The sequence below is a fragment of the Letharia columbiana genome (genome assembly GCF_014066305.1).
Source record: "Letharia columbiana isolate WasteWater2 chromosome Unknown Sc0000004_s0, whole genome shotgun sequence".
NCBI lineage: Eukaryota > Fungi > Ascomycota > Lecanoromycetes > Lecanorales > Parmeliaceae > Letharia > Letharia columbiana.
This window is the reverse complement of record NW_023501040.1, coordinates 1,369,472-1,390,542: the sequence shown is the minus strand read 5'-3', so window position 1 is coordinate 1,390,542 and position 21,071 is coordinate 1,369,472. Positions and strand designations below refer to the sequence as shown.

The window sequence follows — 21,071 nt, the reverse complement described above, 5'->3', positions numbered from 1 at the left end:
GAACATTTGAGCTTGTAGGGCGAATCTACAATTATATTTCGTTGGGTCTCCGGAGCTCGCACTCCCGCAAACCAGCTGGGTTAAAACATATTTATGTAGCAGATACAGAATCATTGAGGATTTGCGCGGGCCACAAGGGGCAGGTAGTCGGTATCCTGTACTAATTCTTCCATGACAAACTCTTGTGGTCGGCTACACGACGATCAGCAATTTCTTGCTAAATCAACGGGATCGACAACATCAGATGCTTATCCAGCGGGCCATGAACGTCTTCGTTATCTCCTTGGCTTCATCTACCAGGCCTAGCTCAAGCATGAGCTGCACGCTTCCCCGAATGCCAGACTCCAAGGCGGAGGCAACTAGAGATCAGTCAGCAATTTTGTCTTTCTCGAGCAGGACTTGGTTCTTGTAGCATACTCCACGCGTGCGTATAGCTCGAGGCGAGTTAGCAGGATGATTTTCAATGAAGCTGGGATATGGACTTTGTCGGAGAAGCGGATGGCTTACCTCGTATGTTCCCCAACAAAAATCATCTGCTCCAACGTCAGCCGGCTTACCATACAAGTCTGCAGGGAATTCACTTGCATTGTTCTCCGTCTTGAAGTAAGCGGGAATATACAGCTCGTGCATGCCAATGGATGGCGACGCCCAGCTGGCGCTCTCCAGCGGATCGAGCACCCAGCATCTCCTGTTATATTTGCCGGTGTACTGAATCCGCGCCACGTCTCCATGTATCTCAATCATCGCGTTCAAGACGTACTGAACATGCTCTTCTTCCGTCAACGAAGCAAACCGAAGACCGAAGTCCCCATCTGTATAGCTCGCCAATATAACGCCTGGGCCTGTGGCATTGAGGTTATAGCTGGGGTAGCAAATTTCGCCAATACCTGGAATATCTGTCGTAGTGGAACAACTGCCAAAGATTGGCAGCTCAAAGTGTTCCCAGAAACGTGTTTGAAATTGGAGCGCGACCTGCGGCTGATGAGCCTGGGACAGTTCTGGGAAGCTACGGAAAGCAGATTCTCACCTTGCAGACAGTGGTATACGGCACAGCACTAATTGCATCCGTGAGAGTTGGATCAAATACTGTTCTCAGTCAGCAAGACAGACCAGTTTCACGGGTAAGGAAGCACATGCAGGTGTTCGGGAACCGCCAACTTCGGACCTTGGAGAACGGCACAGCAATCATCGCATAGTCATAGGTCGCATTCTGGAATGCAACGTCGGTGAAGCTATTCTTCCATGACAGCTGGACCTGGTTGGTCTCGGGCAGAAACTCCGCTCTCTCGATCATACGATTCATGGTCGTGATAGCACCAACATGCGGATAGAACGAGTATGGCAGTCGGTTAAGCCCCTAAAACTTGCTAAGTGATGGATGCTATGCACTCAATGTTTGACCAAAGCTTACCCCGTCAATGGTCCTCCACTTTGTAGCTGAAAAGTATTCGCAGTCGTAGCTGGGGTGTTGCGTCAGCACATCAGGCTTCGCAAGTGAAGAGTGCACCATACATATCTTCCCAAAAAGAATCTCCGCCTTCTCCTGCCGCTGATGTTGAGATTACCTGATCGGTAACATTGAGCGAGTACTTGAGGACATTGTGGAAGTAAGCAAACTCCGACCAGTCGTCACCTCCAAGACCATCCAAGCCAGTGTCAAGAAATGCCTTGTGGGCTGTGAATTGATTTTTTGCTGCAGCCGCCATGAGAGTCGGATCGCAGACTATATCGTTGTAGGTGTTTGTCAATTTGGTGACAAGTGGATCGATGGGGATTTGCGCAGTCAAATTCTTGTTGTTCTTCGCCTCAGTGATGGTTGGCGGTAGGCCATTCGGCTTCTTGATCCCGTGGAAATATTGTAATCCGTTCGGGTTATTCTGGATCCAGGGAATGAAATTTACGGTGAAGTTTGTATGGCCTTTGTTCAGCGTGTTCATAAACTCGGCAAGCTGGAAGGTGAGCTTCATGTCATTGACTTGCAGCGTCTCGTTTGTTCCCGCATATTGGATACTCTCCGGGAAGCGCATAGGTCCCATCTCCTGGTATTGGTAATCAAATGGACCGCCTTCCAGATATGCTGTGTGGACGCGACTTGAGATTGATGGTACTAACGGTCAGCGCGCATGCTCGCCTCGCTCCCATTGCGGCTGCTTACCCTCCAAGTCTCTGGCCGGCCTCTATTATCTCCAAATTGTGGAAGCCACTCATGTTCAGACACAACTGCGAGACACGTTAGGACCGCTAATTTCAAGATAGTGTCACCCACAAATGTCATCAAGCCAGCCATGCCAGCTCCCACAATGGCAATTTCTGCGCACTGGATCAGGATTACGCCCACATTTTGCTAATACTTCCCGTCGAACATACTCTTTGCCTTGGCCTCATTGACACTGACAGTTCCAATCTCCTTCTGCTTTAGCAACTCGACCCCATCGAACCAAGGACCCTGCGCATCGATACCACTTGCATTGGTCATAGGGATGCTCGCCCTCTTACTTAACCTCGTCCCTCGATCCAACTCTCGCTTCTTAATCCAGGGTCTGCTAAACTTGTTGACCTCCAACGGCTCACTGCGCCCAACGAGCTCGTGCCGTGCGGACCAAGCGGAAAGGCAGCCTTTTGTGGGGATATCTTCGGGAAGGATCCAGACCAGACGGTCGGAGCCTTGTTCGATTACTGTGGAGATGGTGTGATGCGCTTCATGCTGGCTGGTTGAAGAGTGGCACCCGCCGTATGAGACTGTGAAAGGGTAGGCAGAACTGTCTACGCTGGTGATATGCACGTTTGCTGATTGAGAGTCGAGCGGAATCTTGACTGAAAGCTTCAGAGGCAAGTTGTTGGAGGTAGCAATGGTGAAAGTGGCAATGAGGCTCAGCAGCCAGATACAATTGACGCTCATCATGCTGCAAACTTATCGAAATGAAGCAACGGTTCGAAGTGAAAAGAGATGACGGGGCTTTGAGGATTTATATATGCTTCTATCTCTCGATCCCATTGACTGGCAGCGTGCATATTTGGCTTGGCGCCAAGGTGCATAAGCACGGAGGTGGCCTGTCGATGGGATCCTTCGGATAAAAAGACGTTGCTGCACCGGCTGCAAAGTTAGTACTATCCATGCAGGGCTCTTTCTCCCTAAGCCGTCCCCGCACTTTTCAATACCTCGTGATCGCGGGATGACAATACAACGTATGCACAAGGTAATCAGTCTCAATCGTAAGCTGACTTACCCATATCCCGACAACTACATGGCTTTGTAACATGCGTTGATAGCCTGATGATTGGACTCGGTCCGAGACAGTTGTTTCTCTCGAATGCAGACCACGTGCACATCAGCTCCAAGAAGGGAAGGTGGTTTTCACGCATCTTGTGGCGGTAAGAAACCCCTCACAAGGGTTTTGGTCCGAAGGGTACGCATACCGAAAAGAGCGAAGTGCATGAGATGAGCCATATGGGAGGCGGCATTGTCTAGTAATGCTACATGGAAAGTAATACTCACCAGATTGTTGATTGTCTGACGGACGTGACGAAACCTGGTCTGAGAGGACTCAACTGACGGACTCAGTGGTAGGACTCTTCGACTATAATCAACTACAACATGCTCTGAAGATAATGGTAGGCATGAGTTTTGGCAGTAATGATGTAAAATATATTCTCTATAATTTTCTATAAATAACGCTAATAAAAAGTCGGAGGCGGAGTTAAATTAGCTTTATTAAGTATTCTTATTTAATTTATATTCTCGTAAGTTAATAATTATTTAGACGCGAGACGAGGGAAATCGTACTTAGTTAGCGAGCGGGTAATAAAGCGAAAATTTCGAGATTTAAATAGTTTTTATAAATTTTATAAGCTAGCTAGATTAGAGAAAGTATTAATATCTAATATTAATTATAATCTTCTATAAAATTTTCGCTCTAATTTTTTCTTTTTTTCTTTATATATAAATCTCTTTATAATAAGATATCTATTAATTTAATAATTAATATTTTAATTTCTTTAAGGTAAATCTTAATAATATAAATAGTTAATATATTTTTTTCGAAGTATCTTCTATCTATATCTATATCTTTTTTTATCTTTAAAAAATTTAAACTTTTACTTCTCTAATCTTTCTTAAATAATTTAAATTATTTTATATAAATAAATATATTTAAAGAAAAGAAAGTATAAGTAATTCTTTAAAAATATAAATAATTCGAATTATTTAAAGAATTTAAATTTTTTAAACTTCTTCTATACTAACTTTCGATTTTTTTAAAAAATCTTAAATTTTAATATAAATAATTTTAAGAAGAAGAAGTATTATAATATATATTAGATAAAACTAATAAGTTTAATTTATTTAAATCTTTATTTAAACTTTATTAATTTAAAAATTTCGAAAGATAAAGAATTTAGATAATATAAAGATAAGATAAAAATAAATTTTATTCTATTAAAAGATTTAAGAATTTTAAACTAATTTTTTAAAAAGAGCGTAATTCTAAATAAGATAGAGTTTAAAGTATATTACTTATAAAGTTAATCGCTTAATTTATAATTCTTAAATATCTATCTCTCGAAAAAATTAAAATATTAAAAATTAATTTAATAGATATCTATTATAAAGAGATTAAAATTTCTTTATTATTAATTTTTATTACTTCGAATTTTTCGAGCTTTTTACTAATTCGAATTTCTTAAATCTTAGAAAATATTAGAGAATTTCTTAATAAGATATAATGTAGATAATATATTATTATATAAATATTATTTTAAAATTTAATTATTTTAAAGCTTTTCTATTTATATTACTAATTTAATTTTTTTATAATATATTATTATTAAGCTATAACTTAAGAATTATAATTTTCTTAAAAAGATTTATATTTTTCGAAGTTCTTTATTTCGAAAAAATTAAAAGATTAAAATTATAAGAATTTATTAATTCGAATTTTTTAAAATTTAGTTTTTAAGAGAATTAAGTAGAATCGTTAAGATTATAAATATATTTTTTAAAATTATAATTTTTTTAAATTTATTATTAATTTAATTTTTTTAAAAGCGAAGTAATTCTAACTATCTTTAATAGTAATTTAAATTATAAAGTTATATATATTTTTTAAATCTTTTAATAATTCGAATAATTCGAAATAACGAATTTTAGATAAAAATTATCGATTTTAAAAATATCTTTTATTAATAAATCTTCGTCTTAAATATTTCGAAGATTCGTTTTTTTAAACTTTTATATAAAAAATTATTAATTTAAATTTTTTAAATTTTAGAGCGCTGTTACTTAGCTTATTAAAGATTAAATTTATAAATAAATAATTAAGAGTTTAACTAAGTAAATTAAAAAAAAAAAAAAAAAAAAATTAGCTAGTTCATAATTCGAATAAAAAAAATTATTCGAGAATTTTAAAACTTTATTTTTTTCGATTTTTTCGTAATTTTTTTTAAATATAATTTTCTAAAATAAATAATAATAGTAATAATAATAATAATAATAATAATAATAATAATAATAATAATAGAAATAATAAAAATAATTATTATAAAAATATTAAAATAATTATAAATAATTTAATTATAAAAAATAAAAATAAAATTATAATTATATTATATATAAATAAAGATTTATAAATTAAATTTATAATTTTTTTTTAAATTAATATTATTAGATAAATTTAATAAATATTTTTTTAATTTTTTATATTTTAATAAATTTAGATTTATAAATTAAATTTATTTTTTATTTTTTTAATTAGAATTATTATTAAGAAATATTAATAATTTTTAATATTATATAATATTAATATTATATAAAATTATTTTATTATTTTATATAATTTATAAATATATATATATAAAATAGAATAAATATTTAATTAAAAAAAATATTAAATAAAAAAATTTTAATTTATAATAGTTATTTATAAAAAATTAAAAAAGATATTAAAAATAATCTTTATAAAGATTTTATAAATAATTTTATAAAGTTTTATAAAGATTTTATAGATAAATATTTAAATTTAAATTTAAATATCTAATTATTAAATATAAGTAAAGACTTATAAATTAAATTTATAAAGTTAAATTTTTCTAAATTAAATTAAATTTTTTTTTATTAAATAAAATAAAATTTTTTTTAAATTAAATTAATTTAGTCTTAACTCTAAATTAAATCGAACCTTATTATATATTATAATTTTTAATCTATTTTTATTATTATAAAATTAATTTAATTTATATAATATATAAATATATATATATAAAGAAAGACGCGTTAAGATTTAATTAGAAAGATATATTAAATATAAAAAATTAATTTATAATAATTATTTATAAAAAATAGAGAAAGACTATATTCTTATAATAAGAAGTATTAAAATATTAAAAAGAAATAAAAATAATATATTAATTAATAATATAAATTTTATAATATCTTTTATTATAATAAAATTTTTTAAATAATAAAATAGCTATAAATATTAAATAATTTTAATTTATTTAAATATATATTATTTCGAAGTAATAATTTAATATAGAATTATAAAGAGTATATAATATAAAATCTTAAAGAGCTAAGTTGTATTCTTAATAATAATAATTTTATTATTACCTTAATTTCTTTATAATATTCTTTATAATATTCTTTATAATATTCCATTATATTTATTTATTATAATTTCTTCTCTTACTTTTTAATATAATAAAAATAATAAATTAAATTATAATAATATTTTTTATTTATTAAATAATAATTTAATATAAAATTATAAAAAGTATATAATATAGAATTTTAAAGAGTTAAGCTATATTCTTAATATTAAAAATCTTATTATTATTTAATTTCTTTATAATATTCTTTATAATATTCTTTATAATATTCTTTATAATATTCTTTATAATATTCTTTATATTTATTTATTATAATTTTATTTTTTATTTAAATTTTTTTTATTTTTTAATATAATAAAAATAATAAATTAAATTATAATAATATTCTTTATTTATTAAATAATAATTTAATATAAAATTATAAAAAGTATATAATATAAGATTTTAAAGAGTTAAATTATATTCTTAATATTAAAAATTTTATTATTATTTAATTTCTTTATAATATTCTTTATATTTATTTATTATAATTTTTTTTTTACTTTTTAATATAATAAAGATAATAAATTAAATTATAATAATATTCTTTATTTATTAAATAATAATTTAATATAAAATTATAAAGAGTATATAATATAGAATCTTAGAGCTAAGTTATATTTTTAATATTAAAAATTTTATTATTATTTAATTTCTTTATAATATTCTTTATATTTATTTACTATATTAACTTTTCTTATATTAATTAAATAAATTAATATTAAAATTATAAATATATAAATTTATTATATTATTATTACTAATAATTATCTTTATAATAATTCTCTAAATAATATTCTATATATTTATTTATTATAAATTCTTTTTAATTTTTTAATATATAAAAATATTAAGAATAAATATATTTATATTAATAAAATTAATAGAATTAATAAAATAATAAAAAAAATAGAATTAAAATAAAAACCTATATAAAAAAAAGAATTATTATTTAATTTTAAACGGTTTAATATAATTATAATATTTAAATATTAATTTAAAAAATATATTATACTTAAAAGAAAAAAAAAATATTTATTTAAACTTTTTTTAAAATTTTTTTAATATATTTATAAATAATAATAGATAATTATTAAACTCGCTTATAATCTTAATTATTAATAATAATAAATTTATTAAAAGATAATTTAAAGAGTATTAATAAAAGACTTTAAAAGATAAATAAAAGTAAATATATATTTTAGATATTTAGTAATATTTAAATAAAAGATATTAAAAATAAATATATTTATAAATTAATAAAATAGTAGAAATAAAAAAGAAATATAATTATATAAATAATAAAAGAATTATTATTTAATTTTAAATACGTTTAATATAATTATTATAATTATTATATTTAAATATTTATTTAATTTATTAATAATAAATTAAATTTTATAATTTTTATAACGTTAGAAAGTATAAAGCGAAGCTTTATAATTTAAGAAATTATAAAGTAATTATATATATTATAAACTAAATACTTTAAAATATAAAATTTTTATATATAAATTTTTAATAAGAAGAGTTATAAAAAAGTTATTAATTTAATTTAATTAATTTAATTAAAAAGCGTATAAAATTTAAATTAATAATTAATTATATATATAAATTTAAAATTTTTAAATTTAATTCTATTTTATTCTTTTATATATATTAATAATAATAATATTTTTAAAATTAATTTTTTTAATAATAAATAATTATAATAATAATATTTATATTAATTATTTTAAATTAATTATAATTTAATAATATTTAATTAATAATTATTTTAAAATAATAATTAATTATAATAATAATAAAGATAATAATATTTAATTATTATAAATTTAAAAATCGAAATTTAAAAATATTTAAATCTCTTTTTAAAAATTAGAAATCTTAATTTATTTTTTAAAAATATATTTAAATAATAATTATATTAAAGATAAATTTAAAATTATAATATTTTTAAATAAAATATTTATTATATAAATATAAGATTTTATAAATAGTAATACTTTATTTTAATAAGAATATTTTAAATAGAATAATTTAATATTTTATATAAGATATATCTTTTTAAATAAAATTAAACTTTAATTTTAATAGAAATATTTTAATAATATAAATATTTTAAAATAAAAGTTTTAAATAAAGTTTAAATTCTAAGATAATTTTAAAATATTAATTAAAATAAAATCTTTAATTTATATATATTAAAATAAAATTATAAATTTAAAATATAATTTTATTTTTATATTATATTAATATAAAATTAAAATTAAAAATCTTTTATTTAATAATTTTATAAATAAAAATTCTTAATATATTAATTTTAAATTTTATTATTATAATTTTAATCTAATATTTCTTTTTAAAGTTATATTAGATTTTATTTATAATTAATATTTTTAATTATTTATATACTTTAATAATTTTAATATATATTTTATTTAATAATCTTTATAATTAATATTTTATTTATATAATATTATTAATATTATTATTTAATATACTAATTTATTTTATTAATATAATATTAATTATTTAATATAGTTATAAATTAAATTATTATTATTTATCTATTTTTATTTATTTAATTTATTTTATTTTATAAAAATCTTTATAAATATTAAATATTTAATTATTTTATTATAAAAAAGAATTTAAAAAAAAAAATTATTTATCTATTTATCTATCTATTTATCTATTTTATCTTTATAAAAATCTTTTAAATATTAATTATTTAATTATCTTATTATAGAAAAATATTTAAATAATTTTTTATTTATTTATCTATTTTATTCTATAGAAATCTTTTAAATATTAATTATTTAATTATCTTATTATAAAAAAGATATTTAAATAATTTTTTATTTATTTATCTATCTATCTATTTATTTATTTTATTTTTATAAAAATCTTTTAAATATTAATTATTTAATTATTTTATTATAAAAAAAATATTTAAATAATTCTTTATCTATTTATTTATTTTATTTTTATAAAAAAATATTTTAATTATCTCTTAATTATTTTATTTATTATCTATTTATATTAATAAAAAAATCTTATTTAATTTATTATAAATTTAAATTAAAAAGAAATTTAATTTAAATTATTATTAATAATTTAATATTATTAAATTTAAATTTATAATTTTAATATTATTATTTAAAATCTTAATATAATTATAATATAATTTTAAGAATTATAAAATCTTTATTATTTTAATATAAAAACTTTTATTATTATAAATATAAAATTTAAAATTTAAATTTAAATCTTAATTATTAAAGAAGAAATAATTATTTTAATAAAGTTTTTAAATTTTAATATAAATAAATAATTAATTAAATTAAAAGTTATTAAAATTAGAATATCTATTTTTATTATTTTTATTATTTTTATTATTAAAAATAATAAAAAATATTTTAATATATTTTATTTTTATAATAAAAAAGAAAAATAAAATAAATAGCGATTTTATTTAGATTTTAAATTTTAATAAAATAATTTATATTATTTTTTAATAAAAAAATAAAATAGATTATATTTAAAATTATTATAAATTAATTATATTTAATATATTTAAAATATAAATAAATTTATTAAATAAGAATTTTTATAATATTATAAAAGAGATAATTTTAAAATTTTATAATATATTTAATAATTATAATAAATTAATAAAAAATAATACTTTACTTTATAACTTAATATTTATTATAAAAATAAAAGATATTTAATAAATTTTATATTCGATTTTTAATTATTATTATATTATTAAATTATAATAAAAATTATAAAATCGCTATATTATAAAGACTTATTATTTTTAAATTTTAATTATAAATTATTAATATTTAATATTTTTTTTAATTATTAAGTATTTATAAAAAATTAATTAAAATCTTTATTAATTAAAAATTATATATATAAATATAAAAAAGATTAATAAATAAAAGTTTAAATTAGATTTATAGCGATTATTTTATTTAAAATAATTAAAAAATTAATTAAAAAAAAAATTAATATTTTAAATATTTTAATTATAATTATTAATTTAATTAGATTAAAATATATATAATTTTAAAAATATTATTATTTAAAAAGATAAAGATTATTATAATTAAGAAAAAGATTATAAAGAAAATTATAAAGAAGTAATAATAATATAAATCTTATTTATAATAATAATATAAATCTTATTTATAATAATAATATAAATCTCTTCTTTTTTTTTAATTAATAATAATTATTTTATCTAATTATATATAATTAATATATTTAAATTAATTTTAATTTAATAAATTATTAAACTTTATATTTTTAAATAAATTAATCTTATTTAATTTTAATTTTTTTTCGCTTTTTTTAATAATTATATTATCTTTTAATATTTATATAAGTAAAGATCTATAAATTAAATTTATAAAGTTAAATTTTTCTAAGTTAAATTGAATTCTAGCTTTAGTTCTAAGTTAAATCGAACTCTAATCGCTTACTATACGTTTTTAATCTACTTTTACTATTATAAAATTAATTTAATCTATATAATATATAGATATATATATACGAAGAGAGACGCGCTATCGAGTATAAAGAATTAATTCGTAATAATTATCTATAAAAAATAGAGAAAGATTATATTCTTATAGTAAGAAGTATTAAAATATCGAAAAGAAATAAAGATAACGTGTTAATTAGTGGTGTGAATTCTATAATATCTCCTATCGCAGTGAAATCTTTCGAATAATGAAATAGTTATAGACATCGAACGGTTTCAATTCGTTTAAATATGTATCGTCCGATGTTTCTCCTATAGAGGCCCAATTGACTGTGATAGTAGATCCTCCTCTTGTAACGTTATTGCAGTGATGTATTATATTAATGCAGTAGGGATGACAGGCCAAGTTGTAGTGGTGTTCTCCGCTTGCTGAGTGATGATTTGATGTGGAACCGTGGAGAGCATATGACGTGGGATCTTGGAGAGCTGAGCCGTGTTCTTGACGATGGTGGCCTTGTTGCCGCTTGGTTTCTCCGCAGTGTTCTCCGCAGTGTTTTCCGCAGTGTTCTCCGCAGTGTTCTCCGCAGTGTTCTTCGTAGTGTTCTCCGCAGTGTTCTCCGCAGTGTTCTCCGTAGTAATCTCCGCATTTGCCTGTTGTAGTTCCTCCTCTTACTCCTTAATGCAGTGGGGATGATAGGCTAAGTTGCAGTGGTGTTCTCCGCTTGCTGAGTGATGATTTGATGTGGAACCGTGGAGAGCATATGACGTGGGATCTTGGAGAGCTGAGCCGTGTTCTTGGTGCTGGGGGCCTTGTTGCCGCTTGGTTTCTCCGCAGTGTTCTCCGCATTTGCCTGTTGTAGTTCCTCCTCTTACTTCTTAATGTAGTAGGGATGATAGGCTAAGTTGCAGTGGTGTTCTCCGCTTGCTGAGTGATGATTTGATGTGGAACCGTGGAGAGCATATGACGTGGGATCTTGGAGAGCTGAGCCGTGTTCTTGGTGCTGGGGGCCTTGTTGCCGCTTGGTTTCTCCGCAGTATTCTCCGCATTTACCTGTTGTAGTTCCTTCTCTTGCTCCTCCTCTTATAGAGTATCAGACTGAGTGGCTAGCTAAGTGGCTGACTGAGTGGATGACTGAGCTGATAGGGTAGGTACTGTTGACTAAGCGGCTGGTCGAGTATTGCTGGCTTGGGAGGAGTATGTAGGGGAAGACGATGGCTGTGAATCCGTTCGGGCTCTTTTTGAGGGCCTTTTAACGCGTTTATAAGTAGTAGTAGGTAGCTGTTGGGCTCGCTTGCGGCCTCGATTGTTAGCAATAGCGGATTCGCGTTAATAGGGGCTCTAAGAGGCGGGTAAAAGGGGTGTACGTGCCTGAAGCGTTTAGTAACGTTTCCGCGAGGGGTACCGAGGACGATTGTATTCATTTTAGTGGAATTAATAGAATTGATAGAGTGATAAAAGAATAATAGTTATATAAATAAACAGGTAGAAGAATTATTATTCGATCCCGAACGCGTTTAATGTAATTATTATATTTAAATATCTATTTAATTTATTAATAGTAGATTAAACTTTATTATTTTTATAGCGTTAGAAAGCGTAAAGCGAGCTTTATAATTTACGAAATTATAAAGTAATAGTATTCTTAGAGAGCTAATTATTTTAGAGTATAAGACTTCTATATATAGATTTTTATAGATTTTTAATAGTTACGAACGCTAATTTATTTACTCGCGATATCTAACTAAAAAGCGTAGATCTAATAAATTTATAATTAGCTATATATATAAATTCAAGATTTTCTAATTTAGTTCTATCTTATTCTTTTATATATACTAATTATTATTTTAAATGTTTTTTCGAGCTATTATTCTATATTAATATCTCTATTATTTATATTTATAAATCTATTATATAAAATTTAATTTAATATTATAATTAAATATTAAAAATATCTATAAAAAAAGTTTAAAATTATTATTTTAGAGAATAATAAATATATTTTAAATTATAAAGATTAATATATTATAAATTATAATAATTATTTTATTATTATTATCTCGCTATTACTATAATTTAAATTATAAAAATATAATTATTTAAAAAAAAGATAATATTATAATTTTAATTTATTTTTATTTTTTTAAATTTATATTAGATTTTATTTAGATTAATTTTTTAATAACTTAATATTTTAATAATTTTAATATATATATTACTTAATAATCTTTATAATTAATATTTTATTTATATAATATTATTAATATTATTATTTAATATATAATTTATTCTCTAATATTTATAATATAAATAAATTTTTAAAAAATTTTAAAAAAGTAAATCTTAAAATATAAGATATATTATTTTTAAAATTATAGATTTTTTAAAAAAAAGTTTTTAGAATATTATAATTTTTATATTATTTTTAAAATTTAAAAATAAACTCTTTAAAGAGAAAGATATTATTAAAAATAATTTTTATAAAAACTTTATAACTAACTTTATAAGATTTTATAAAGATTTTATAAATAAATATTTAAATAAAAATAAAAATAATTAATTATTAAATATAAATATTTTTAAAATTAATTTTTTTAATTAAATTATTAATAAAAGATTATATTTTTATAATAAAAAATATTAAAATATTAAAAAGAAATAAAAATAATATATTAATTTATAATATAAATTTTTTATTATTTTTTATTATAATAAAATTTTTTAAATAATAAAATAATTATTAGAGTAAAATATTAAATAATTTTAATTTATTTAAATATATATTATTTAATATTTTTTTATAAAAATCTAATTAATTATAATTATTATAATAAATTTTTTTTTATAATATTATTATAATAATAATAAATAATAAATTAAATTATAATAATATTCTTTATTTATTAAATAATAATTTAATATAAAATTATAAAAATTATATAATATAAGATTTTAAAAAATTAAATTATATTTTTAATAATAGTAATTTTATTATTATTTAATTTCTTTATAATATTCTTTATAATATTTTTTATATTTATTTATAATATTTTTTTATATTTTTTTTTATAAAGTATTAAATTAAATAATTAATTAAGTAATTAATTAAATAAATAATTAATATAATATAAAATCTTAAAAAATTATATTATATTTTTAATAATAATAATTTTATTATTATTTAATTTCTTTATAATATTTATATATTTATTTATTATAATTTTTTTTTTTTTTATAAAATATTAAGTTAAATAATTAATTAAATAATTAATTAAGTAAATAATTAATATAATATAAAATTTTAAAAAATTAAATTATATTCTTAATAATAATAATTTTATTATTATTTAATTTCTTTATAATATTTTTTATATTTATTTATTAATATTTATTTATTAATATTTATTTATTAATATTTATTTATTTATTTATTTAATAATTTTAATTAAAAAATAATTATAAATTTTATTAAAATAATAATTATTTAATTATTTAAATTTATATAAAAAAGTATTTTTAATAAAATAAATAAATCTTTATCTTTAAATATTTAAGTTCTTTATTTTTAAATATTTATAAAATTAAATTTAATAATTTAAATAATTTATCGAAAATTTCGAGTTAAAAAATATATTCTTTAAAGATTTCGAGTTAAAAAATATATTCTTTAAAAATTTTAAGATTTTCTTTATTATTTAAAAATATTAAATTTTTTAAAACTATTATTATAGTTAATAAATTTTATTTATAAATTTTAATTTTATATTAATTTTAAAGAAGTAAGCTTTTAAAAAAGCGAAATCTTAATTTAAAATTTCTAAAATATTATAATTTCTTATACTTCTTCTTTTACTCTTTAATTTTTTTAAAAATTTTATATATTTTAAATCTCTTATAACTTTTATTTATAATATCTTTTAAGCGATAAATACTTCTATAATTTTATTTATATTAAAAATATATTATTAATATTTAAATTTTTTATAGATTTAAATTAACTACTACGAAGAATTTAATTTTAAAAAATTCTAAATTAAAAATATTAAAATTAATTTTAAATTCTATTAACTCTTTAAAAGTTTTAAAAATTTCGAATTTATTAGAAATCTTAAAAAACTTAAATTTATTAATTTTAAATTCTAAGAATATTATAAATATTTTAATTTTAAAAAAATCTTCTTTAAAAGCTTAAGAAAATAAAATTTTAATAAAACTAGATATCGAAGTATTAAAGATTCTAAATAAAATTACTTTTAGAAATATATTTTTAAGATTTTTAAAAGATTTAAAAAGTAAAAATCTAGTTATATTCTTTAAATTAGAAACTAATTTTAAAAATTATAAAAAATATAAAATTAAATATAAAAATTTTAAAAAATAAAGATAAGTTTTTAAAAGTTTTAAAGAATATAAATAAATTTTTAAAAATTTTAAAAGATATAAATAATTTTTTAAAAGCTTTAAAAAATATAAATAAAACTTTAAAAGTTTTAGAGAATTTAGATAATTTTTTAAAAATTTTAAAAAATATAAATAATTCTTTAAAAGCTTCGAAGAATATAAATAAAATTTTAAAAGTTTTAAAGAATTTAAATAATTTTTTAAAGATTTTAAAAGATATAGATAATTCTTCGAAAGTTTTAAAAAATATAAATAAAATTTTAAAAATTTCGAAAAATTTAAATAATTTTTTAAAGATTTTAAAGAATATAAATAATTTTTCGAAAATTTTAAAGAATATAAATAAAGTTTTAAAAGTTTCGAAGGATTTAGATAATTTTTTAAAGATTTTAAAAAATATAAATAATTCTTTAAAAGTTTTAAAAAATACGAATAAGATTTTAAAAGTTTTAAAGAATTTAAATAATTTTTCGAAGATTTTAAAAAATATAAGCGATTTTTCGAAAGTTTTAAAAAATATAAATAAGACTTTAAAAGCTTTAAAGAATTTAAATAATTTTTTAAAAGTTTTAAAAAATATAGACGATTTTTCGAAAGTTTTAAAAATATAAATAAGATTTTAAAAGCTTCGAAGAATTTAAGTAATTTTTTAAAAGTTTTAAAAAATATAAATAATTCTTCGAAAGTTTTAAAAAATATAAATAAAATTTTAAAAGTTTTAAAGAATATAAATATAATTTTAAAAGTTTTAAAAGCTTTAAAAGCTTTAAAAGCTATAAAAATAAAAAAAGATAAAAATAAGATCTCGAAAAATTTAATAAATTAGAATTTAAATATTATTTTAAAAGACTTAAAATATCTAAATATAACTTTAAAAGATTTAAAAAATTCTAATATAGTCTTAAATTATTTAAGAAATAATAATATAGTTTTAAAGTATTTTATTAGAGAATAAATTATATATCGAATAATAATATTAGTAATATTATATAAATAAAATATTAACTATAAAGGTTACTAAGTAATATATATATCGAAGTTATTAGAGTACTAAGTCGCTAAGAAGCTAGTTCGAATAAAGTCTAGCGTAAGTTTAAAGAAGAAATATCGATTAAAATTATAATATTACTCTCTCTCTTAAATAGCTATATCTCTATAGTCTAAATTATAACGACGACGAGATAATAATAGCGAGACGATCGTTATAATCTATAGTGCACTAGCCTTTATAATCTAAAGTATATTTACTATCCTCTAAAATAATAACTTTAAACTTTTTCTCGTAGACACTCTTAGTATTCGATCGTGATATTAAGCTAAATCTTATATAGTAGGCCTACGAATATAGATAATAGGGGTATTAATGTGGGGTAATAGCCCGGGAAGGTGCTTGAAGTAATAATATAGGGTGCTAAGAGGTGGTGTGGTGGATTCGTGGTTTTGGCGCATTGCCGAAAAAAGCGAAAAAAAATCGAAATCGAATGAGGCCAATTCGTTCAAAAACGCAAAGTCCGATGATTTGCCGAATCGAAACTAATTTGAATACGCTAGCCGCATGCGGCTAGGCGGAATGGTTGTTCATTCACATCGGAATCCAGAGGCTCTGCTGAAGTGACCGTTTCTTCTTTGATAGTTAAGGCCTAAATTTTGGCCTACAATTCCGTGTTCGTAGCAGTGAGAGTCTTTACATTGAAACGATAAAGGTCCCGTGACTCTCGAAGTCGTGTTACGGTTGTGTTGAGATTCTAAATAGTAGTGTTAAGGTTACGAATCTGGGCCTGATAATGCTAAATCGTTAATAACGATTTAGGACGGGTTTCTTCTTGATTCGAGTTTATAACGGATTAGGTGGAAATCTCTCTACTGATATAGGCAGGTAACAGGTAAGGCAAGCGAGAGATAGTCGAAATATCTCCCCGCAGAGGTAGGGTAGGCAGGCAGGCAGGGAATTGTCCGAATATCTCCTCCACAACAAGGCGATTGAGTAATCGATATTCGAGAGATCCCCGTAGAGGCAGGGTAGGCAGGCAGGTAGGCAGGTAGGCAGGCAGGGAATCGTCCGGATATCTCCTCCACAACAAGGCGATTGAGTAGTCGATATTCGAGAGATCCCCGCAGAGGCAGGGCAGGCAGGCAGGCAGGCAGGTAGGCAGACAGGGAATCGTCCGGATATCTCCTCCACAACAAGGCGATTGAGTAGTCGATATTCGAGAGATCTCCGCAGGGTAGGGTAGGTAAACAGGTAGGAGCAGGCAGGCAATAATAGTTTAGCTCACGGCTATATTGGATAGTTAATATTATATCAGAGAATAAACTATATATCGAATAATAATATTAGTGATATTATATAAATGAAATATTAACTATAAAGATTATTAAGTAATATATATATCGAAGTTATTAGAGTGCTAAGTCGCTAAGAAGCTAGCTCGAATAGAGTCTAGCGTAAGTCTAAAGAAGAAATATCGATTGAAATTATAATATATTTAAAGAACTTAAATCTAATTTTAAAAGATTTAAAATATTTAAATATAATTTTAAAAGATTTAAGAAACTCTATTATAATTTTAAAAAACTTAAAAAATCTTAATATAATCTCGAAAGATTTAAAAGATTTAATTATAACTTCGAAAATTTAAAAAAATAATAAAGATAAATTTAATCTATCTACGAATTTTCGAAATACTCTTACTTAAATAAAGAATTTAAAAAAATTTATAATAATATTAAAAAATTTAAAAAAGAATAATTTAATTTATTCTCTCGAGAAATTTATAAATATTCTTAATTATATTAAAAATATTAAAGATAAATTTATTCTTCGAAGAGAAGCTATATTTTTTTATTCTTATAAAAAATTAATAAAGTTAGATTTTATTAAAGATATTAATTTTAAATCTAAATAAAAATATAAATTAATTTAATAAAAAGAGGCTTATAAAATAATTTATTTAGATTTTTATTATTATAAACTTATAAATTTAAATTTCTTAAAAATTTTAATCTAAGTTTCTAAAATTTAAAAAATCTATAAAATTAAATTTAGAATAATTCTATTAAGACTAAATAAAAATTAATATATTCTTTTTTTTTATTTTTAATATTATTAATTTATTATTTAGAAAAGCTTTTTATAGTTATAAATTCTATAAATATTTAATATATTATAAAAATCGTTAAATTCGTATTTATTAATTCTTTTCTAAATTTATATTTTATAAATTAACTTTTTTTTAGATATTAAATTTTAAATAATAATTAGATAAATTAGAGAATAAAGAATTTTTATTATATAATTATATACTTTAAATAATATAATTTATAATTTTAAAACTTAATTCTTTTAAAGTATTTTTTCTTTAAATATTTCAAGATTTTATTAATTTTTTAATTTTATAAAATATTATTATTAAATTATAATTAAATAGATTTAAGTTATTTTAAAAAGCTTAAAAACTTAAATATTTTAATTTAAAAATAAAAGTTTTATAAATAAATAAGAATATATAATTTACTAATTATTTATAGAAATCGACTTATTTTAAATTTTATACTTATCTATTAATATATTTATTTTTTTTAAATTTACTTTAAATATAAATACTAATTTAATTTTCTCGAAGATTATCTTCTTAAATCTATAATAAATATTAAAAAAAATTAATTAAATCTTAAGAAGATTTATAATTTAATCTAAATTATTTTAATTTATTAAATACTAATTATTTAATTTAGCTTTAGAATAATTATATTAATAATTATTTTAAAAAGAATTTATTAAAGAGTCTTAAAGATAAGTCTAAGAATTAATATATAGACTTACTTTAAATTTTATAAAAATTTAATAATAATTATTTTCTTCGAAATTCTCGAATTCTAAATTAATTCGAAATATTTATATTTTAATATAATTTAAATAAATATCGTAATTAATATAGATATTATTTTTCGCTATAAATATAAAATATTATAATATTAATAAATATTTTAATATTTTTTTTAAAATTTTTTTAAAAAGCTGAAGATTATCGATAAAGCTATTATTAATTTAATTAATAATATTAATAAATACTTTAATCTCTTTCTCTAGAAAATCTTTAAAAAACTTAAAATTATTAATAAAGTTATTATTAATTTAATTAATAACACTAATAAATACTTTAATATCTTTCTTTAGAAAATTTTTAAAATATTTAAAATTATTAATAAAATTACTATTAATCTAATTAATAGCATTATTATTATTAAAATTAAAAAGAATAATATTATTATATAAAAAGATATATAATTATCTTAAAAAGATATAATTAATATATAGAATTATTCTTCGAATTTTATAAAAATTTGATAAAAATTATTTTTTTCGAAAACTTCGAAAAATAAGTATATTTAAAATATTTATATTTTAAATATATTCGAAGTAATTAAAGCTTAAATATATTAATAACTTCTTTTATATATATAATATTTTTAAATTATCAATTATTTAAACTTTATAAAATTCTCTTAAAATATTATTAAATTATTATTTTAATTATAAAGATATTAAATAATATAAAGTATATTATAATCTATATTTTATTTACTTTAATTATATAATTTTTAAAGATTTTATCTCTTATAATTTATTAAATATTATATTTTCTCTTATTAAAAAGAATAAGTTTTATAAACTTTAAGATTTTTATTAATATTTATAAAATTATTTTAAAATTAAATTAGAAAATATTAAGAAAGCTATTTCGAATTTAGAGAAAAATTTATTATATTTTAAAATTTTCGAGTCTTATTAAATTTATCTTCTAAGAAATATTATATTTATTAAATTTATAAAAGACTTAACTCTTTTAAAAATTAGAAATATTTATTTATTCTAAATATAAAGAAGATATATTAAATTAAGAATATTATTAATTATAATATATATAAAAAAGTTTAATTTCTATTAAATCGTATTAGATAAGATTTATAATAAATTTAAATCTCGAGATTTTCGAAGATAATTAAAATTTAAAATTCTCGAAAATATAGATTAATTTTAAAACTCGAGATTTTTAAACTTATTTTTAAATTAATATATCTTTCTATATTATAATATAATTAATATTTAATTAATTTAAAAATTAAAAAGCTTAATTTAATAATATTTTAAAATAAAAATTTTATTAATTTTAAGTAAATATTAAAAAGTTATAACGATATAGATATAATATTAATATAGATATATTAAATAAGATAACTAAGATATCGAATTATATAGATAAAAAGAAGATATAATATAATAGAGAATATCTTCGCTAAGGCTCGCTAGCTATAGAGCTAAGAGATATATTAAGAATACGCTTATAATACTATTCCTTCTCTTCGTTAAATTATATCTTATAATTAATAAGTAAAAAGATAGAAAAATAAATATATATATATACTTAACGTCTAAAAAATAATAAAAGTAGTAAAGAAATAATCGTATTCGGGAATCTCTAGTATCGTATCTTTCTTTATAAGAGATATTAAGAGATGATAGTAGCTCTT

The 21,071-nt window shown here is 20.4% G+C and overlaps 1 protein-coding gene across 1 annotated transcript; it reads right to left on the bottom strand.

The window, feature by feature from the left end:
* Positions 1-307: 307 nt before the first annotated feature.
* HO173_002390 (uncharacterized protein) lies at positions 308-2,902 on the bottom strand (the record flags this gene model as incomplete). The annotated part of the gene is made up of 10 exons (XM_037304323.1): positions 308-359; positions 418-434; positions 508-972; positions 1,028-1,086; positions 1,138-1,357; positions 1,412-1,460; positions 1,513-2,091; positions 2,156-2,220; positions 2,267-2,310; positions 2,368-2,902. 10 exons carry the CDS (start codon positions 2,900-2,902, stop codon positions 308-310), a joined length of 2,085 nt encoding a protein of 694 aa, XP_037169118.1.
* Between the last annotated feature and the right edge of the window lie 18,169 nt (positions 2,903-21,071).